The sequence below is a fragment of the Monodelphis domestica genome, chromosome 5 (assembly GCF_027887165.1).
Source record: "Monodelphis domestica isolate mMonDom1 chromosome 5, mMonDom1.pri, whole genome shotgun sequence".
NCBI lineage: Eukaryota > Metazoa > Chordata > Mammalia > Didelphimorphia > Didelphidae > Monodelphis > Monodelphis domestica.
In genome coordinates, this window is record NC_077231.1 from 181,419,796 (window position 1) to 181,443,294 (window position 23,499).

Sequence of the window (23,499 nt, forward strand, 5' to 3'; positions counted from 1 at the left end):
TAATCATCTTGCCAACAAAGTGTTGCAAATAAATTGCATTTAGATTTAAAAAGCATAAATGAAAGACCTCCTTCCACAGTTGACATTCACATTTAGAATACCTACAAGACCATTCAGTGATGTCTATTTTGTTTACAAACATACTTTCCTGAAATCTGACTATTTTCTACATGTGGCACTTCCCTGATTTTTCAAAAGCATTAGGTCATGGACTTTTGTCTTTCTGACATGTTTCTTAGAACTGTGCCCTATGACACTTAAATTAATCCTTATTCATGTGTAACTCAGACAAAACTGAATTTTTTTTTTAGATCTGAGCTCAACAGAATCCATTATAGCTGTTTCATTTTATCCAAGTACCTCCTACCAGTTTTCTTTTTTATCAGGTTCATTTGTGATTAGAATTTTTTTTTTCCTGTCCTTTTGGATCTATCTGGCCTTTTTGAGTCTCCAGCAAAAGAATCATGTATATTTCCTCTGGCCTTTCTAAAATCAGTTTTCTTATAATCTAAATACATGATAGATTAAATTCATCATTCTTTTTCCTGACTATTACAGGTATTGAGATGATATGGTCACTTTATCTGAAGTTGCCATGATATGCACTTCCTCTATCACTTCCTCCTTTTAGTCAGAATTAGGTGCAGAATAACAATTCTGCTTGTTACTTCTACCTTTTGAAGGTTAAAACTTCAAGTTAGATGTCAAGATGTTATCATATGTCTTCCATTAGAAAGTAGCCTATGGCAGAAGATTAAATAGCTAAAAACCTTCTACATCATCTTTTCCTTCATTTGGTTATATGACCTATAGTTTATTCCTGCCAAAATATCATTGCATTTTCTCTTTCCTTTTATCCTATTCAAATATTCTTCATAATTCTCATCACTCTGCAAGGATTCATATGTCTTCATACTAATTTGATCTAACTAATTGTGTTATTTTTGAAGAAGATGTGTGCCCTTATATTATAACATTTAAATTATGAGTCTCATTGCACAAAATCTCAGTTTTACCCATAATGTATTTACTTCAAGTTTATATTATTACCTTTTGCTTAATATTGAACAGACTTTTGAGGTCATGAAGATCTTCTTTTCCCAGTTATATTCTCCTTAATACATTATGTGCTAGTTGGATTTCTGGTTTAAGGACAGTAAAGAAACTTTCTTTCACTTCTTTCTTTCTTCCTCTTTCTTCTCTCTCTCTCTCTCTTTCTCTCTCTCTCTCTCCCCCCCCTCTCTCTCTCTGTCTCTCTGTCTCTGTCTGTTTGTCTGTCTGTCTGTCTGTCTGTTTCTCTTTCCCTCCCGCCCTTCCTCCCCCCCCCATGTTAATTCTAACTTTGGACCTCCTTAATTGTGTAACCATGGGCCAGTAACTTAAGTTTGCCAAGCCTCTATTTTATCATCTATGAAATTAGGATGTGGTTAATAATGACCTTAAATGTTCTAGCTGAGTGTGAGACTGATCATAACTTTAAAATGAGATATTTATACATTTCATAATGATCTGACATTGAGTTATTAAAATTTACTATAATTTTTGTGCACAAAAATCTCATTTTTACCTTCCTCTTTTATACAACTTTCTTACCTCTACTCATTTTTTTCCAGTTTTGATTCCTACACCACTCTGAATATTGCTATAAAATTTCACATTAACTGTGTTTTGGAGCCATACTCTTCCCAAGTTCATTTGGGTCTTCATTGCTAATTAGAAATTCTCATACTGATCTGTAATTGACATGATACAGAATCCCTCTTGTTAGCTCTTTTAAAATTCATTCTTTCCAAATCTATAACACCAGTGCCATCTCTCTTTACTCTCTTGCTCTATCTACTAAAGCTAAGCCATCCAGTAAGGGTTCCTTCAATTACCTTTCCTTTTTCTCTTCCCTCCTTTTCAAATAATGAAGTATCCTTTTCCATTGGCAACATTTCTACCTCTACTTTTCATCCCATCATTAACTTGTTCCATCATTTTATGATTCCATCATTAACTTGTTCCAGCATAGACCCTTTCTCTTACCCCTTCAGCATCTCCTTCTATGTCTATTGTTTGACATAAGGAAAATTAAATCCCTGCTTTCTGCTATCCTGGTCAGATATTTATCCAGGATGAGAAAAAACTTAGGAGAGGCATGATAGTTGTCTCCAAATAACTGCAAGGTTGTTATGTGAAAGAAGTATATTTGACCCATTATTCCTCATCCAAGAGGTGAGAACTAAAACCAATCAATGGAAATTATAGGGAGTCTCATATGTACCAAAATATTCATAGAAGTACTCTTTGTAGTAATTTTTTTAAAGCTACAAATTATGTCAAACAACCAGTGAGTGACTAAAGACATTGTGGTATGTGAATATAACAGAATTTTATTTTTCCCTAAAGAATACTAAAAATGGAGAATTCAGAGAAACAGGGGAAGATACATATAAACTAATAAAGAAAACAGAACCAACATGACAATATACTCAAATATAAAAAAGAAAAATAAGAAAAGAAAATAATATAAAATATAAAAAAGAAAACACAAAAAGATATTGTTGAAAAACAATTGCCAAATCCTGTTTTCAAATGACAGCTTTTATAGTATATTTCCTTTATGTTAAAAATGAGCAAGTATAAGAATAAGAAGATGTATGTAATATTGATCATAAATGTTATATCAATTTTGTTTAACTTTTTCAGAAAAAGTACTCTGAGAGTATAGCTTCTTGAGAAGTGATTACTATGTTAAAACTAAATTTATGAATTAAAAACATTTTTAGGAAGTAATTTTTGTCCAATTTATTAATAAATAAAATTTTACTAAGAAATTTTATTATATGTCAGGCACTGCACTAAGCATTGGGGATACAAAAAGTCTCTGCCCTCAAGGAGCTCATAATCTAATAGGAGAGGCAACATGCAAACAAATATGTACAAAGCAGACTATTTATAGAAAAAATATGAATTAATTAACAGAAAGTCATTAATATTTAGAGAGATTTCAAAAGGCTTCCAGTAAAAGATGGAATTTTAGATGGAACTTTAAGGAAGCCAGGAGATTTAGCAGACAGACTTGAGTGAGGAAAACATTTTAGGTATGAGGGACAACCAGAAAAAATGCATGAAGCTGAGAAAAGGAGTATATTTTTCATAATACAGTGTTAGGGGTAAAACTTATGGTTGGACTGAATCTATTTTTAGTTGGATGCCTGGGATTTAAATTCTAAATCCCAATGAAATACTCAAGTCAGAATGGAATTTTATGGTGGTTTATTTACAATAGAGCGAAGATATTAAGGAAGAAAGAAAGAGAGGAAAAGGAGAGAGATACCAGGCAGGAGTTCAGAGGCCCCAGCCAAGGGCAGGGGAGAGGGGGGTTGAATAAAATCTAGCATGCTTCCAGCCAGGCCTCCTCCAAGATGAGGGACCTCCTCAAAGGCTTGTGCCTCCAGAAAAGCTAAGGAAAGGGAGTCCAAAGATGAGGGCCTCCTCAGAGGCTTGTGCCTCCAGAAAGGCCAAGGAAAGGGAAATAAACCTTGCACTCACCATGTGACAGTCTAAGAGAAGCAACCTGAGGTCTCACACTCGAGCTCCTCCACAGTCAAGTTCCACCTTCAAGTCCCTCTCACAGAAAGTGACGTAAAATATAAAGGCAGTTCTTTACATCACTTCCTGTGTCTCACATGTACCAATGGTGGCTTAAACTTGGCTTTGGACGGCCTAGGGGATCAGTCAGTTGTTTCTGATTTGTCACTTGCTAGCACACACTTAATCCTTAAGTGAGGGTGTATACATTCCTGGTTGCTAAAATTCTAAAGACTAAGCAAGGTGGAATAAAACTAAAATTCACAACAGTAAGGTGGCCAGTGTCATTGGATAAGAGACTATATGGTATAAGGTAGGAGAAACTTGGAGAGGTTATAGGTTGGGAGAACTATGTTATGAAGAGCTGTGAGGCCAGATAAAGCCTTTTGTATGTGATTCTGGAGGTCACAGGAAGTAGAGTTAATTGAGTAACAGGTAATATTATCAGACCAGCACTTTAGGAAAATCACTTTGTTAGATGTATATGTAGGATGATTTGGAGTAGGGAGAACCCGTTTGGACCACTATCAAGATTTGCAATAGTCTGAGCTTGAGGTGCTGAAGGCCTGCGTTAGACTGGTGGCTATGACACAGTAGAGAAAGGACCATAATTGAGAGATGTAGGAGGTGAAATCAACAAGCCTTGGCAACAAATTTGATATATGGGGTAAGGAATATTGATGAATCTAAGATAATTCTTATATTTCCAGCCTGAAGGACTAGGGGGAAAGTATTTCTACAGTAAAAGTGAAGGTAGAAATGGGGGAAAACTTTAGAGGGAAAGATAATGCATTCTATTTTGGATTGGAGACTTAGGATTCCAACCTGAATATGATCTGCTATAGCCACATTGTGATTCAACAGAAAGACTGATGGATATCAAATCAGAGAATCTGGTTTGGAATCTCAGTTCTTCTACTTTAGCAACTGAGAATCACAATTTCCCTGAATCTCTACAAAATCATCCACAAAAGGATAGATGGACTAGGTAACTACTGAGGACCCTGCTAGCTGTAAGTCTATCATGATATCAATTAATACCATATTTGAGTGTATTTCTACAGGATTAGATTCTAAGAATGAAATTTGAAGTCAAAAAGCAATTCTTAAATATGTCTAATTATTGGTCAGTACCTAAACCTATGGGAGCAGAATAGACCTTGGCACTCTCAAATTAGGGATGACTGAAGATTGGCCTTCTTTTCCAAATCCATTCTTAAACAGAATCAACAGTTTATCTAGATAGCCCAAAATGGCCTGGACTTTTTTATGATCAGAGTACTTGGCAAATATTTTTTCACCTTACTTCATTAGACTGAATTAACTTTACTGAGCAACTATTACATTCAAATCACTGTGTTAATAACTATAGGTCTACAAAGAATAATGTGACATTGTCTGCAGCTTCAGAAAGTTTATATTATTTCTTCAGTCATAAACTCATTTCACTCTCATAAACCAACAGAAATAATCAAGTGGAATAACCACTTTTTTTGGATTATTCTATAGTAGTATAGGCTTTATTATAAAATTAATGCTTTTCACTTTTACATAAGAGAAATGTAGTTCTGTGCAACATGTTTTTTAAAACTATAGAATTTGTGACACAAAACAAAAGATTAATAAGTATAAAGATATTTTGTAGCAATTAACTACTATTTTTATAAGACTAGTCTAATTATGTATCAGTCATGTTAAAATGAAAGGTCTATAACTATTGATGCATTATTTCAGTATAACAGGTTGCTATTCCAAAACAGGTGATTAATTTTCTTCGTTTAAATAATGCTGACACTTTATATTACATTTATCAGTATGTTATTGTTACCTTTTTGTTTAGTAGTAAATTAATGCAAAGAAAATCCAAACTGAATAGGAATGTATGTTCTTTGTAAAAAGAAATGCATTTTTTATCATTCACACTTGTGTAGCTAATTATAATATATGAAATTCTGTTTGAAAATTTGTTTTTATGTTCAGCATTCAAAGTAAAATGTTAAATTTTACAATACGTGTGTGAGGGAGAAAGAATCTGGAGTCCTTCTGGCATTTTTTTTTTGGTCCTGGTTATCTGCAAAGTATACACCCCTTGTCAGTACAACTGGGGAGCGCCTGTGTAAACACTCTCGTTTTGCCTGTTCCACATAATAGTTTCTTGTATCATATTTCTTCTGACCTCGCTATCTGAAACCAATTACAGGAGATCCATTTGGGCTGCATCTATTTTCATAAGAAGCCTAGGCAGCAGTGTTTTTCTCAGAGATGAATATCAACATCAAATATGCTTCTGAGTGCTTTGTTATTTATGTTCCAGAGAGATTTTGTAGCCTTCAGCTCTCAAGAATGTGTCACGCTGTGCTGTTTATACATTGAAGATATTAATGGGCGTAGATGTCATTTTTCATTTTAACGTCTCAAATGCAACAGGCTGATAGGTTAAACATTCCTATTTTTATGGGGAAAGATATGAGTGACATCTGTTTTCCCCCCAAAACATATATTTACTTTGAAAAATAAGGAAATGATTTGTATATATAAGTTGAATTCCACATTTTATTTTTTAAATAGAAGATGTTATGCTATTTCAAAACTCTTGTAATGTAGATAAAGGTTCTCACTGCCTATCAGCAAACACATTTATAGTTATAAGGTAGTCAGAATTTAATGAAATTTTATTAATGACCTGTGCATGAGAATCAAAGATCTAGAACTAAAAAGGAACTCAGAAGCTATCTCTAGTCCAGTCCTCTTTTTCTTATAAATGAGGGAAACTGAGGCTTTGAGAAGTTAAGTGAAAAGATCACAAAGATTTTTGGCATCAGAAGCAGACTTTAAACTCAAGTTATATGATTCTACACATAGGTTTTTTCCACAGTTCCACATTATTACCTCTGGTTTACAAAAGGTATGTATTGGTTTATGAATTCATCTTATAGTGAGTGAAATATTTTAACTTTGTTCTTTCTATAATCAAGCAGGGCTTGACTTCCCTGCTTTTAATTTTAACTATGAGAAATAACATTGCCAATAAACATATTAAAGAGATATGTTTTGTACCTTGGATATATGAGATATACTCTTCCTCTACCTCACGACTTTAATAGGTATGATCTATAAACATGTTTTCATTCATTTTATCAAAATAATTTAAACTCAGCCCCATTCTATTTCTTGTATTGTTTTTCCTATTTAAACTTAACTTTGTCTTTAGATTTAACAAAATTAGATAACTTCATTAAGGAAAGTGCCCCTTTAATTAAAAACAAATGTGTTGTTGGATATTGGATATGGCTTGGATGCCTTAGAAACCTCTCTCTTGTTCTTGTTCATTTGAATTAAACTCAATCATTTTGAATAGGAAAATCTGTCCACATATTTTGACTTTTGTTTTAGTTAAATTTTCTTTAGGCCACACTACCATCCAACGCTCACAAAGAAGTTTATAAATGGTTCTTAGAGTTTGTTTTTCTCAGCTGCAAAATTGACACAGAACAAGTGTCTTCCAAGGCTAATATTTTACTTAATTCATCATCTGATGTAATTTAACCATTTCATAATATTAAAAATATAATAGTCCCAGTAATAAATTTCCTAGATGATAAAAGTATTTCTCAGCAATTGATAACCAACAGGCAGTTCTTAAATGTTAACCAGAATTTTGACAAATAAATGTCACATGATGCAACCTTGCTTTTGGAAAATACATTATCAGGGGTTTTTCCTTACTAGTTTTATATCTCTTCTGATCTTGTGAAATTATCCTCAGTACATCACTAATGTTTATTGTAGCAATCTCTGTTGCCACAGAAAGAATGTTAAAATAGACAAGTATTTATTTTTCATAAGAGTTTACATTAATAGATGAGCCTCTTCTTTTTCAAAGATATCTGTGCCTGTACAAGTCAAAATATTGTAGAATAAATCAGGTTTTATTTTTTAGCTACTTTATAGAAACATTTGTGCTGCCTCATTTTTTTATTTCTTCATAATAATAAGAATTCATGCTTCTTTATACTGGTAAATAAGAACTAGGTTATGGGTTTCAGTGTTGAAGTATTCCCCGTAATTATCCTTTCTAACTTTCAGTTCTAATTGTATTGACTACTAATCAGACAATGAAATGGGGAATGGAGGGTGGGGGATGAACTGAGTTGAGATTATGGAGGCCTATATTCAAATGCATACTTTAAGGTCAAGATTTTCTGAATATAGGCAAGATATTTATCTTGTAAGGTCTGCAGGCTTCCCATTCATGAAGTAGTAATATTTGATCAGATGATTTTAAAGATATCTTCTATCAATGAGAGTAGAGATTAGCTGAATCCAGAGCTATGCTGTAATTGAGACACAAATCTGTGGACTACTTAAAACATAGAAAGTTATTTGATAATGATTTTTTCCACTGAAATATGCATACTTCTTAAATTTTAATAAAATTTCTATTCTAATTGCCAGTGTGACTACTAAAAAATATTTGATATCTTTAATACTGTAAACTACCTTATTTTATGGCAAATTTTAACCTGCATATGGTAATTACTTTCATTCACTTAAGATGTACTTACTATTATTAGAAGTTCATTAATTATTTTTAAAGTTGGACCTAATGCTAATATCATCAGAATTTTTTTCTTACTGAAATTAAGTTGTTACCATTAGAAACCTCCAAGATTCACAACAACTAGAGAATTAAGTACAAACTAAAGTTTTACCTCATATTATATATACCAAGAATAAAAAGGAAAAATTAAAAAATTCAACTCCAAAATCATTCAAACTTTTGAATATAATGTAGAAGAAAACAAGGTAATAGCGGAAAGATTACTATTGTAGGATTTTCAAGGCTCAAGTATGAGTGCCCTGCTACCTTACTACATTTGGGACCTTGGAGAAGGCATCTTGTTACTCTCTAGATCTCCATTTCCACAACCTTTTAATGAAGGGATTGGACTAGATGGCACAGTGGATATAAGTGCTGGGCATGGAGTCAAAAAGACTTATCTTGCTGAGTCCAAAATTGACTTTAGACATATACTGGTAGCATGGTCCTGGACAAGTTACTTAACCCTATTGGCCTCAGTTTCCTCATATGTAAAATTAGCTGGAGAAAGAAATGACAAACCACTCCAGGATCTTTGCCAAGCAAACCCCAAATGAAGAACACAGAGTTTAGACACGACTGCACTAAATGTGTTGTAGGGTTTCTTCTTTCTCTAATGCTAAAGTACCTTCCTTTTCTAGATATATGATCTCATCTTTCCACTTTTTAATCATTTGTATAAACTGTGATTAAAAATAGAGGTATATAATGGAGAATAATAACTGAGATTTTTTTTTCTCCCTCAACTCTAAGTCTATGAATGCTGCTGATATGAAGTTGGATTTTGGAGATTAGAAGTTATTTGAGAAATATTTAAAAATCCATTTTGGATGGGGATCTTATCTTCCAGTATATAATAATGTGTATTCTGAGTTGCCTTTAATTCAGTGCTCTTAGTAACAATATAATTGACTTGTAATTACTCGAGAATATGATAAAAAATAATAAGAGGACTATTGTGGGAAATTCTCCAAATTCTAAAAGTATTGTTTTGCAAACTTATACCAGATCTTTCTATGGGGATACAAATCAATGTTGTTAGGAGATGGTGCTAGTGCATCTAGTTTGTTTACTTTGGTTTTCTATGTCTGCCTGCCTTCTCAGAAAACTTGCTTGGAGCCAGACTGTAGCAGCCCTCTCTCTGTCTTTTCATAATTGATCAGGGGATGACTGCCTTCCCTGAGGGTTAAGACGTGGCAACTTTTTCTGTTTGCTCAGCATCTCAATGTAGTAGTTCAAACATTGTTCACACCAGCTGGCAGTGTAATGCCATATGCACATCTTGTCAAAGCAACTGTTGTCATGGATACTAGAAACTATCTTAAAAACCAGATCATTGATTCTAATCAAAATTGTAGTTTTCTTTATCAGTTGAGAATTTTTTATCATAGGAAAATATCAATCTAATTCTGTTTCTCTGGAGAGAAGAACTCACAGGATCTTGTTACATGCACATGGAAATATGATTTTTTAAAGTAATGCAATAATTTGTTTTTGTTTTTTAATTTTGAAGATCATATATCTTTTTTTACAGAGCTCAGTTATTTGCAAGATATGAATTATTGAAAAAGATCTGCCATAATATCTTAAAATTAGTTCATATTGTTTACCTTTTTTCTTAAAAAAAATCTCACTACATCTTTTTTTAGCACTTAGTTTAGTATAAGAACTTTATAAAGGAAATTCATTTAAATTGCTCCTTTTTCCAATAAAGGAAATACTTTATTTTCTCATGTTAAGTTTTATTTTGCTGAGTTGGAATGAAAACATAAAAATAAATGAAAACATCTTCTGTTTTGATTGGTATACTGTCATACACAGAAACAAACCTGATTGGTTGAGTGGTAATTTCTTTGTTCTCTGATTTTGCTAAGAATGCAAATGAAACCACTCAATTTTATTTGGCATTAAAACTGCACTTTATTTTGTCAAAGGAGAGGTTTCCCCTTGAATTGTAAGTACAAAAAAGTGTTTTTAATCTTCGGTGAAAATCCTTATTAATTCACTTTCAAGATAATCTGATGTTGATTTGTCAAATTTAATTACAGCTTCCGGTAACACTTGAAGTCTACTGCTTTTGCTTCAAAATTGTAATATGAAAATGCAAATTGAATGATAATTTACAAGGGAGTGGGCATTTTAGTTGAACACTCAAAAGACAAGTTCCTTGTGGAAATGAGTCTATTGATGCAATTTATGATTTTTCCTCTTCAAGCACTTTAAACAAATTAACTTTATTTCCTGCAGGATTACATGTACATCCAAAATTTTAATATCTAAGGTTTTTTTAATATTTTAAAAGAAAAAGCACATCTAAAATAAGAGGTGGTAAAATTTCATTCTATGGATATCATTGAATGTTAGGGGGAAACAATGGTAAACTTTCCTTTAAATAAAATATTTAGACAGTTCTCTTTCCTACTTTTAGGCACTACAGGCAGCAAGACAACTTCTCTTGCAGCAGCAAACAAGTGGATTGAAATCTCCTAAGGGCAGTGATAAACAGAGACCACTGCAGGTTAGTAAAGCTTTCCTGTCCTTTCAGCTGAATTCACAAAGAGCATAATGCTAGAAGATGTATATTTGTAGATTTTTTACAAAGGAAAAATATTATATCTGCATATGTAGAACATTCTGAATTCAAAAACAGAACTGCTATCTCTTTACAAGAGAAGGAAATAATTTTATATTAGGGGAGATTACAGAAGTTTACCAGGTCACTCACTACAAAAATTTATGCAGGAAACACATTTGGACTCAATGGCCATAAAGGATCTTTGTATAAAACTCTCTTGAGAGATTTACATGGGACTGTATTCACAAATAGGTTAAAATGTGAAAATTCTTCTGTGAAAGCAAAGTCACAGTAAAATGGTGTTGAAGAAAACAAAGCAGTCTTAGACAGCTCTTCAGGGTTGTATCTAAGTGACAAATGTAGAAAAACTCCAAAGCTGCCAGCACAACTGCAGGAGTTTGCCAAGAAGCTTTTGCTGCTACTCCAACTAGGGGGAAAAAAAAAATTCTAGTTTGTAGTCCCTTTTCGGTGTGTTTGTCCTGGGGAAATGTTTTTTTTTTTTTAAATAATTTGTCATTGCATATATAATGTAGCCAACATTTTAAATAGATTTTTAAAAATAAAACTTTTAGCAAACTGCCTGAAACAGCAGTTGTACAAGTTTAAAATAATTTTTGGGAAGACCAAATCTGTAGTTAAATAAAACATTGCTAGAAAAGGATTTTCTTTGTTATAATATTGGTGAATTTGAAATAGTACTCCCTCCCCTACCAAAAAAAAAAACAACAACTTTTATCACTTTCTGCTAACTTTAACAATAACAATCTAAAATCTTATATAATTTGTTTATACCCTATCTTTAGAACTCTATTCTCAAGTGATCCTGTGATTCTAGGTATATTCATTGGTGTTAGTAGGTTAGAGGGCTCCTGAGAGAGATTCTTCTGGGGCTTAGTTTTTGTGTGGCATAGAATTATGGACCACTGATATACACAATCCAGAAACCACTGAGAGTGTCTGGAAACATGATTAAATTTATGGTCCCCTAATGAATTTGAGATGAGAATATATTTTCTTTGGGAACAAACCTCATATGGTTTTCTTTTCTGTCTGAAATACAACAGTATGTTATTTTTGCCAAATGGAAAACTTTCCTGAATCAACTTAATTTTAAAGATCTTTTTTTCATTATTTGTTTTTTTCTCCACAAATTACTTTTTGTATGTGTTAAAAAGGCATGAACTTTGTGGTGATCTATTTTATTCTCCCTAGGACCCCTACCCCATCTAAAAATAATAAAACCCAGCAGTGACAATAATGGTAATATTTTAGGCCAGTTCTCAGATTCCACATAGGGAAGCCATCCATTCATTTACATGGGATGGTAGAATTTGACTCTATTTACATAAAAGCAACAATTGAATTATTTATCCTCAGTGCAACCTCAGAAGGGACATGGTTGTGTCCTCCACCAATGAAATGTAATGGTATGGAAGACAAAAGTTTGCGTTTAAAGGAGGGAAATCTTCACTCAGATGTAGTTGCAATACTTCTGAGAAACAAAGTTCTCCTTGAAAAATAGGGATAATAAGAGATTTGTTTCAGAGAAATTTTTAAAAAGACAACTTTCTTCTTGATTCAGTTTTACATGAATTAGGGTATTTTAAAACCGCAACTTCCTTTTCAAACATAGGCTCAATGAGAGTTTCAGCATTACTGGTTACTCTGGTTACAACTGGTTACTGGTTACAACCTCAGTTGCTTTCCTTTCTTGGGAAGTGAATGACTTCGCTTTACTAGAGTGGCATTCTTTCTTGTTTGGGAGGAAGGGAGGTCTGTGGGAGGTAGGTTTTTTGAGAGTATAATCCTAATATTTGGATGTATTATTTTGGAATAGATACTGATTAATGGTCATAATGGGCATAAATGGAGGAAATTTTTGCTCAAAGTAATAAATATGTACACCAAAGTTTGTGTAAATGAATGTCTGAGCAGAAGTTCCTGATTATACGATTTTTATGTTATTATGAAAATGATATTTAAATATTTTGGAAATAATTATTAGGAATTTAACTATTTCTCTTGCTTGCTATTAACACAAAGCTTTGCATTGTTCCACTTAGGACGTAGTTTAAAAATTCTAGCTATTTTATTATGTTATTATAAACTCTTAATCATGCATCATATTTTTATGGATGTAGAGATTAGTTTTTATGAATAAGAATTTAAAAGTAATTTAACATGATATATTTGCCCCAACAAAATATATGATAATTGTAATAGTACATGTTTTTAATTTCCTAGTATTTCAAAGCAGTTGGCTATCTTGGCAACTGGAAACAGGTTGGGACTGGATTATAAGTCTAATAAAAATCTAATGGCATTTTATATTTGCTCACACATATGTTGTCAAATGGGGGTGTTAGGTAATACTTACCATTGCACCTCTCATGTACACTATTTGGTACAAGTCGCACAGTTTTTCCAGTGTGCTCAGAAAGAAAGGCCAATGTATTTTTTTCTATTAAATAGTTTAACCAGTTAATGCAAAAGTAACATTTAATTAACTTCATATGTTAATATAGCATGATTTTCTCTACCACACCCTGTCCCAGCTATTGAACTAAGGTCTAGCATGCCTTTGTGAAGATTTTGATAATCAACAAAGCATACTAACTAATTATAATTTGAGATTTTAATGGAGAAGATGTCTTTTCTCCAGTTTCACAAAGGCAAGGTGTTTGGTGTTAACAGGTTATGGAAGTTTTTACTGGATTTTGTAGACAGCACACCTCTAGATGACCTCCTGGGAACTCTATAGAGAATTTGGGTAGTGATCCAAAACAGTCTTTATGTGTTTCTCATGAAAAGCCTCTTTGAAAAGATAATTATTTTATAAAAGCTGAAGGGAAAGGTAGATACAACTTATGTTTTACGTCAAAATAATGTCCACAGTAGCTTAGGCCACCAGAAAATAGACTCTCAAAAGGATTAATAGTTTACAGTTGAATGCAATATATTTCAGATTTTTGTCATGGTTATGGCCAAATTTAGAATTATCTGAGGGCAAGAGCTGTTTCTAGCATTTTTTTCTTAATATACTAGTACTTTTTCATTTACATTTTTTCAGGGTTCAATTTTGAAAATGTTCTATATCAGCAAGTTTTATGCAAAATGCAAAGAGAATATCTGATAAGCTTGAGGGCCAATTCATAGTGATGCCTTTGCTTTCATGTACAGATATCTGAATGTATTTGAAATATGTTTACATATTACATTCATTACACTGATAAACCAATTGAATAGGTCCAATCAGTAGACACATTGATTAATGTCATATTGATGAATAATAAAGAGTATAATAGAAATGGGAGTTGATATTAGCCTGAGTATTACCAGATGTTTCATCCTAACCTTCTTACCTGTGCATTCTAGAAAACATACTGCATTAAGGACTCAATATGGCGGTATCTGTAATTTTTATTTGTTTATTTCCCTAGGCCTATTGGCCATTATCTCTCTTAGAGATGATATAATAGTGTTGACTGATGATAAGGAGAAGTGGCCAATTAGAGTGTGGAATTGTTCCCACATCCTAAAAATTAAATTCTAGGTCAGGCATAATAAAGAAGGGAAAAAATATACATACATACATATATATATATATAACCCTAGACTTCAAAATCTGGATTATTTTGCCTGTTATTAGAGACATTGCCAATTTTCTAGCCATTGAAGAATCTACTTAATTTAGCCTAGGTATGAAAACTGGTCGCATTATTGTTCTTGTTACATTTTCAGCCATGAGACAGACTTGTGGTTCTTCAACAGCTGTGCAGAGCAGAGACGTAAATTTAAGGTAAATGCTATTGCTTTGCTATCTTAGTTGAGTTTTAGTATCTAGCATTGTAATCATTTCCTTCATTGAAGGTCCTCCCTCTTGTAATAATACATTCTACTCTTCATCCTTCCATAAGAGGTAATGACATATGCACTCAGCATTATTATTATTTTATATTGTGCTTTTGCCTTATAGGGGAAAACATGACTTCAGGTATGGTATGCTAGAATACACTTGACTGGGAGCCAGGTGTTTGGGGTTCTAGTCCCAGCTCTGCCGGTAGCTGGTTGTGAGATGAGCTAACCTCCCTTGGCTTCACTTTCCTTTGTGAAATGAGCAGCTGGAATAGATGGTCTGTGCTGCTCCTTTGAGTCCCAAAATTCTTTTTTTCCTAGTAATGAACTAATTAGTGGCCATCTTAACCCTTCTTGTTATAGTATTAAGCCCTTTTTTTGCTTAGTGAATATCAGCTTATTATTAGCTCTAATGTTACTTTTAGTTTTAGCAGAGATGTACTTTATGTTAAAATGCCATGCCAGAAAATATCTTTTGGAATTAAAGGGTGATGCCCATTAAACACTAACCTCTTTTTTGCAAATATGCATTTGTGTGGCATATTATTAAACTGCATTTGTTTTGTTTAATACTCTTCGGTAATTTTAAAATTAGCTATTAGAACATTGAAAGCATAGGAAGAATTATTTTTCCGCTTGTGTACATTAATCATTGGTACTAAGATATAAAAACCACATACCCCACTTTCCAGACAATGTTTCCACTATTACTCACCCCTCACCTGTCCCTGCCAATTAAAAATAAACTCCATTCACCATTATGGAGAAATAAGAAATAATATATAAAATAATCTTAAGTAATTCTAAAACTGTTACTAGTTTAATAGGTAACATTTTATAGAGAGCATTAAAGTTTTACAAAGCAATTTATATATCCTATCTCATTTGATCTGTTCAACAAGTGACTTAGATGTGAAATAATTTAAAAGAATAAATATTTTGTTTTTTCAGTAAATTTAGCATGTGTGACTTGACATCTATAACAAAGAAGTCTGTAGGTTTCCTTACTTAATCTCTTCTGACTGATCATTTGTGAGCTATTTCCAAGACATAAGAGCCACTGCTATGGAATTGAACTATTTTAAAATATGAACCAAACTATGGCAGAGTTCTGTACAGAGAAGAGAAATGTTAAATACCTCAATCACAAGTAAAGGAGCACTGACATTTAAACATCACATCAAAAGCTAATGTGTCATCAGTGCAGAAGATTCCTGTACTGGGAGTAAAATGATCTGAATTCCATTTCTTTCTCAGTAACTAAGTGCCTCTACATGTGTGACCTTGGGCAAATCTATTCATTTTTCTTAACCTCTGTTTCCTTATCTGGAAAACGAGAGGATTAGACTAAATCATCTCTGTGGTTCATTCCAGCTCTTAACTTCCTTTAATTGTAAAGAGGAGGGGTGGACAGTTTTGTCTTACTCTCCTTCCCTTAACAGATAATTAGAGTAAAGTTAATAAGATCATGTAGAAAATTTCACAGCATCATATCCTTAAGTCTGGAAGTGACCTTCCAGGTGACATAGTCCAACCCTTCTATTTTACAAATGAGGTGAAAGGCCACAGACCTCAGGTGATTTGTTCAAGGCCAAGAAAGTAGTTAGTGGTAGAGGTGGAACTTCTGACTTCAAATCCATTGCTCATTATTGTTTCCTGTTTGTTGACTAATATTGAAAAGTATTTAATTCAAAGATTATACCCAATAATTGCCGTATATTTGGTTTTCATCTATTACTATCAGAACATTTCTAAACAGGAATCATGAAGTAGTTGGGTTTGCAAGGATGCCACAGTATGAAGACATTTTCAAACTGTGAAATTTCTGTAAACAGCCATTTTCCAGTGACAATGCAGGCAAAAGGGGATAGCCTAGTAACAAATGTCCTTTAATTGAAAGGATGGGGTCAGTTGCCTCCTGTAAGTTTTATCAATTTGAGCATTTTGAAAATTCATGAAGTAAATTGTAGCACTGCTGTGTGTTCTCAGACCCACTTTCCCATGCTTTCCCTATGATGTACCTAAGCACAATTAGAAAACATAAACAATAGCTTTAATTTGTAGGAGAAGAGGAGGGAAGACAGAAGCAGCAAAATTTTATACATAGATACAGGTATCATAGATGTAAATTATTGAGTGTATTAGTCAGTGTAGGAGATTTACCTTGCCTTAATTTACAATCTTGGTGGGGAATTGGACTCAAACACACAAATACACATATAAAAGAACAGCATACAAACAAGCATATTTCATAATTCATGTCAGTGATGAAGGCATTAAGAGTTGTTTTCTTCATTGCTATCCATTTACCTATTGAAAGTAGGACTAAGAAGAGAAACTGAGATCTTGGAAATCACCTGGCTAAGAATTGCTATGAGAAATTGTATTCTGGTTTTCTATTGGACCATAACTCAAGATATGGGTCTGATAGTGCTCCCTGTGGTTTCTAGGGCAAAATATAAAACTGTTTGTGTGTATTTAAATCCTTTCACAGTTTGGCTCAAGCCTCTTCTCCTAAGTTCATTGTACATGCTTTGTGCCCATGCATATGTTCCCAAACCCACCCCACATTGTACATTCTAATCAATACGGTCTACTTGTCATTCTCTATACATAACATTCCAACTCCCATTTCTCTCTTTTTTTTTTGGTCCAGGCTATCCCCATGCCTAGAACATTCTCTCCACCTCTTGAAACCCTTAGATATCCTCTAGACTCAGTACAAGTGACACATCCTATAAGAAACATTTTTTAATCCTTACTAAATATTAGTTCCAATGTAAAAGAGTAAGGGCTAGATAATTGGAGTTAAATTATTTGCCCAAGGTCACAAAGCTAGGAGTGTCTGAGATTAGTTTTGAACCCAGAATCTCCTATCTTCAGGCTTAGCTTTCTAGCCACTGAGTCCCCCAGGTACTCCAACAAACCTCGGTTGGTTTCTCTTTATCATCTCTTCCTATGCCCCTGAAATTGTTTTATATTTGTTTCTATGCATTTGTTTCTGTCCTCTCCCCAATCCAGCAGAATATAAGCTTCTTGAAATCAAGGATTATTCTACTTTTGTCCTCCACATCTAGTAGAGGGTATGGAAGACAGTGGGTACTTAATACATGTTTTCTTGTTGGCCAGGCCTAACAAGAATCCCCCCAAAATTCTATCCAACCAAGATTTATTATGTGTTGTTGTATACAGTTCACTGTGTTAGGTCTTGAACAGGATATGAATTTTAGTTATGGCATGGGCCTTGCCTTCAGGAAACTTTTTTTAATGGGAGAAGGTTATGGAATAGAGGCATATAACTAGAATACAAGATAATTCATAGTAATTACATGAGAGAGAGAGTTATTTGAAATATGAAAACGGTCACTACCAATTAGAGAGGTCAGAAGAAGTTTCTTGGAGGAGATATTTGCCTGGAAACTTGAAATTCAGTCAGTAAATGTTTATTAAGCACCTACTATTTGCCATATGCACTGTGCTAAATATTGGGAATGCAAAAAAAGCAATGCAAAAGAGTCTTTCCCTCAAAGAGCTCACAGTCTAATGAGGGAGAAACAAGAGAACAAATTTGTATCAACAAGCTATACACAGGATAAGTAGGAAATATTTAAACAAAGAAAATTACTAGAATTAAGAAGAGTTGGGGAAATCTTGCTGTCAAAGAAGAAATTTTATAGGTAGAACTTGAAGGAAGCTACAGGATAGAGATGAAGTGGGAGAGTATTCCATGCATGAGAGATGAGCAAAGAAAATGCCTTAAGCCAAGAGATGAGGTATATAGCATTCATGGTACAACAAGGAAGGCAATGTCACTGACTCAAATTGTACATAGTGAGAGTAAGATGTAAGAAACCTGGAAAGGTAGTATGTGGGGAGGGCTGTTATAAAGGGCTTTGAATACCAAACAAACTATTTTGTATTTGGTCCTGGAGATAATAGAGAGTGGGGTCTGAGGAGAAGAGGAGATACACAGACCTACACTTTAGGAAAATAATTTTGGAAGCTGAAAGGAGCATGGATTGGAATGGAGAGAGAATAGAGGAGAGCCAACACTATAGTGTGTTATCGCAATAGAGTCCAAGTGTAAGGTGATGAGGGTCTATGGTGGTTTTCATACTGTAAAAATTAAATCTCTAATAAAAATATTATATTTTTAAGAGATTTATTAATGATCATTAGAAATCAAGGAATAAAGAGGATGCAATATAAAGACCACATGCCCATGACTGATCAGCCAGTCCGAACACAGGCCTTACCACCACCAAGCTTGGGACAGGAAGTTAAAGAGGTGGAACCTTCCATGTCCCCACCTAATATCCCCTATCTACAGGAAGTATGAAATGACAGGAAATCAGTGGGCTCCTGGGAAATGTAGTTCTTTTTTTTAGGGTGACAGATTGTCAATTATACAATATCAGGAAAGAAGGGAGTGTATTCAATGTATGTTGAAAAAAAAAACTTGGAAGACCTTAGCAACAAATGGATAAAATGGGTGAGAAACAGAAGTTCAGGGTTGGCATAGGACTCAGGGTTTCCTTTCCTTAGACCCCCTAAACTCCAGAAGCTTTCAAGTCAAACAGAGCACAGGAAAATTTCTTCCCTTCCTCGCATTCTGTTATGCTGAGGAAAATGTAACTCTGGACATCAGAGACTAACGATAAGAAAAGACCCCTGAAAGAAATATTCCCCTTTGACTCTCCCCTAGATTTCAAGATGGATACAGATATACATCTTCTGGTTATGCCCTGTTAAGGTCAGGTTGTAATCTAGGACATCTTCTTGTCCCCTAAACTATGCCCAGACAAACTCTGTGTCTTCAGGACACAAAACACCACTCTAGCCCCAGTGACCAACACCCCAACCCCACACCCCACTTCTGGCTAAATTCATACCATCATAACCCCTTCTCCAGTCATAGCACCTATTGTCAAAAGAGTAAAAAACCCCAGAATCCATCCACCCTGGGAAGCAGTGTCAGCTCTTAAACCTATCTCCTGACCCTTAAACATTACTACCAAATTAATAAATTTCTCTTTTAATTTTTAATCTAAGTTTTGGAGTCTTGCATTCTTGCAAAGTGTACCTGTCCCAAACCCAGGGGTTCACCTCAAGTTCCCCCACACACAACAGGATGACACTTAGGTTGGGATCCTGAGGCACTGGGGGAATAGTGGCACCCTAAAAAGTAATAGGGCATTTTAAAGTGATGGTAAGTGATGGTAGTCTTTTAAAGGAAGGATAAGATTTCCATTTGGGTCGTGTTGAATTTAAAATGTACACTTGAAAATCCAAAGTGAGATGAAAGGGGTTGTGAAGAGAATCTCTTAGGGACTTCATTAGCTACCAGGGGTTCTTTTTTTTTAACTTTTATGTGGGTGATGCCTACATAAGCCTATCTGGCTTTAGTCACTTTGTCCCCTGACTTTTAGCCCAATGTCACTAACTATGTATTTAATGTTTCAAATCAGCAGTTCCCCAGACTTCTGAGTGTTAACATATCCAAAATAGAGCTCATTATCTTTCACCCACAAAATACCCCTTTATTGAACTTGTCTCTTTCTGTCAGAGGAACCAGCATCCTTCTAGTCACCCAAACTCACAACCTAGGAGTCATCCTTGATTTTTACTTTCCCATTCCCCACCCATCCAGTTAATTGCCTAATCTTGTACATTCTACCACCAAAACTTTTCTTTCTTCTGTCTTCTTCTCTCCAGTCACATTGCCTACCAGGCCCTCATAACCACTTCTCGTCTTAACAATTGTGGTAGTTACCTAATTGGTCTCTGCCGACTATCTCTTTCTTTCTCTAGTCCATCTTCCATATAGCTGCTGAGTGATTGATTAAATGGAAGGAGATGGGTCTACATGAAGTAAAGGGATGTAGGCTCTTTGAAGGCAGAAATTACCTTTGTTTTTGTTGTGATGGTTTTTAATTGTCAGCATTTAGCACAGCTAGGTACTTAAGTATGATGTCTATTTTTTTAATTGAATGGAAATGCAGCTGCTAAAGCACAAACTAAAGAGAAGAAGGGTTAATACAGTAATTCACAATAGACACAGTCATCCAGATGAGCAGAAGGCATCATATGTTTATGTATCAATAGTTATTTCATTTTTGTTCACTTGTTTCAGTGGTCCCCAATTGAGGTGTTCCTGGCAAAGAATCTGAAATAATTTGCTCTTTCCTTCTTTAGTTCATTTTAAAGATGAGGAAACTGAGGAAAACCAGCTTAAGTGACGTACCCAGAGTCACACAGCTGGGAAGTATCTGAAGGCAAATTTGAACTCATGAAGAGAGAAGTCTTTGTGACTCTAGGTCCAGCATTCTATCCACTGCACCACCTAGCTGCCCACCAATCCTTATAATACCAGCAAAGGACAAAGTAGCATAAGAGGATAGAGCCTAGTCTTGGATTGGAGAAAACTTCATTTCAAATCCTACCTTAGACATTAGCTATATGCCCTAAGTAAGTCACTTAACCTCTGTCAAGTTCAATTTCTTCTTTCTGTGAGGTGATATAATAATTGCTCAAGTGAAATTTTAATTGAGAGATAAATTAATGGTAGGTAGAAATATAAAATTAGGATAGATAGATATATGTAAAAGGAAGCAAAGAATGACTTCATAGATATCTCTGATATACTTGCTATTATGCATCTCATGAGTGGAAAACAGCAAAAAAAAAGTATCAATCTTATAGAAAAGAATGGATTATATTTAAAAGAGGATTGATTAACGCTATCTATTAGCATATTCTATAGACCTTTAAGTCAGCCAAAGAAAATGGTAAATGGATTCTTGACCCATACATATTATAAAGTGTCTATGGAAGTGGGATAGAGTGGTATTTCTGGATTTCAACTTCTAGGCTAATGGCCACTACTAAATGAATAACTCATACATTCTTACCTTTTTGTCAATTTCTCATTTTTTGGAAGGTGGAAAAATATATAAGGAAATGGCTATTCTGGATCTCATTCTAATATGTAAAGAACAAGCTAGTCGGTGAAGTTGAAATGATGAGAACTCTGAGATTCAGAGACTATGATATTTTTTAAGTTTGTGATTGATAAGGAGGGGAAAACCAAGCAGAATATGTCAGAGTATACTAGATTTCAGGGAAGTAGATTTCAAAGATGAGGTAGGATGGGTAAAAATTCTCATGAATTGAATCTCTAAAAAAGTAGTCAGCTAAAGAAGGTTGGAAGTCTTTAATAAAATTTTTCTTGAATGGTCACATATGAAGTAAAGGAAGACAAATTTAAAGAAACTGATCTGACTACTCAGAAAACTGATCACCAAGCTCATATTTTAGATGGGAAATGTGGATGAATACTCAACTAGTAAAGAATAAGAATATCAGAAAGGCTATGACCAGAAGTGTAAGGTAAATAATGTTAATGATTACAAAAAGGAATGTTTAAAAGCCATATCCAGGGCAGAAAGAAGGGTATGATACCTACTGATCAAGGTGGATTAAGAGATTATGAATTGATTGAAGAAAGGAAAATTATTTGACAAGAAGACAACATAGCCATGTGATTAGAGAGTTGGATTTGCTGTCAGGAAAACTGAAGTCTGAATGCCATATTTGACACCTACTAACTCTGTAACCAATGACAAACTACTTAACTCTCTAAAACCTCAGGTCATAATCTGTAAGGAGAGGACACCACAATCTATAATATCACTTCACAGGATTATTGTGAAGCACAAAGTAAAGAAGATATGTAAAACAATTTGAAAACTTTAAAATACATTTAAAATGTCAATCATATATGCCTTAAGAGAATAGTCATCTGATTATATGGACTTGAAGAAAAATGGTTAACAGTGATTTGAAACCAAGACAAATGAAAATGTTTTAATTAAATCCAATTATAAGATTAACCCTAGATCTTGTTCAAGATTGGCAAACTTTAATTGAAAAATAAAGTATATAATGGGGAGTAGGGGTCAGAGAGGGATGTTTTGACTTGGGAAGTCACAAAGATGGTGAGTAAAGGGATTTCAGGATCAATGGCATTACTGATTTGAAATGATTTATTATTTTATTATCAATATTAATACATTATTGCCCAATTGGAAAATTGGTAACTGGAAGGGTGGAAGGCAAGAAAATGACTGGGATAGAATAAGAAGCATGTCTGAAGCTGACTACAGATATTAGGTTGAAAGGTACTTCAAGGTACTGCAAGGAAGACCAAAATGTCCAGTGATCTGGAGCCTCCCAAGGAAGATGGGATATATAGCAAGAAATTGGTCTAGGTAGAATGACCAGGGTATCAGTTGGGATCAGTAATGTAGCAAGAGAAGAGAATAACAAAGGGACAACCTCTGAAATGCCAAAAAGAAGCAGTGTGCTAAAGTGTTAGGTACTAAATATGAGTCAAGAGGACCTAGGTCCAAATACAACCTTTGACACTTACTGTACTGTTGAATCATGGGGAAATTGCTTAATCCATCCAACCCTCCATTTCCTCATTTATAAAATGTACATCTGAGTAATAGCACAGGATTTTATGAGTATCAAACAGGATGATGTCTGTAAAGTCTCTGTGTAGGTTAAAGTGCTACAAAAATATCTGTTATTATTAGTAAGAACCCAAGAGCAGAGTCCTCAGCAGGAAGGACCCTTTGTAGAAGATTTACATGAAAATATGAATAAATTGCACAGGAGGAGAAAAAAGGGAGAAAAGAAAGAAAAAATTATTAGCAAATAGAGCTATCAGAAAAATAGATTGGACTGCAATGGATGATGACTTTTTTACCTTTTTCCTTAGAAGTAAGTCTTCCATTAGAAGTTGACACAGTAAATAAGATTCATGTTTTGTTTCAAGGTTGATTTAGACCATGAGTTTTTAACCTGGAGTCTAAGGACTAAATGAAGA

The 23,499-nt window shown here is 34.1% G+C and overlaps 1 protein-coding gene across 18 annotated transcripts in view; it reads left to right on the top strand.

The window, feature by feature from the left end:
* Positions 1 to 23,499, top strand: part of FOXP2 (forkhead box P2) — a 694,699-nt gene that overhangs the window by 515,142 nt on the left and 156,058 nt on the right. For 16 of the 18 annotated variants that reach the window (XM_007504164.3, XM_007504167.3, XM_016426114.2 and 13 more), the window contains one exon: positions 10,605 to 10,694. In XM_007504164.3, coding sequence (XP_007504226.1) covers positions 10,605 to 10,694 — 90 coding nt within the window. Of the gene's footprint in view, positions 1 to 10,604; positions 10,695 to 14,492; positions 14,551 to 23,499 lie in introns of those variants that run through there. The other 2 variants (XM_007504169.2, XM_007504171.2) reach the window with 1 other exon arrangement.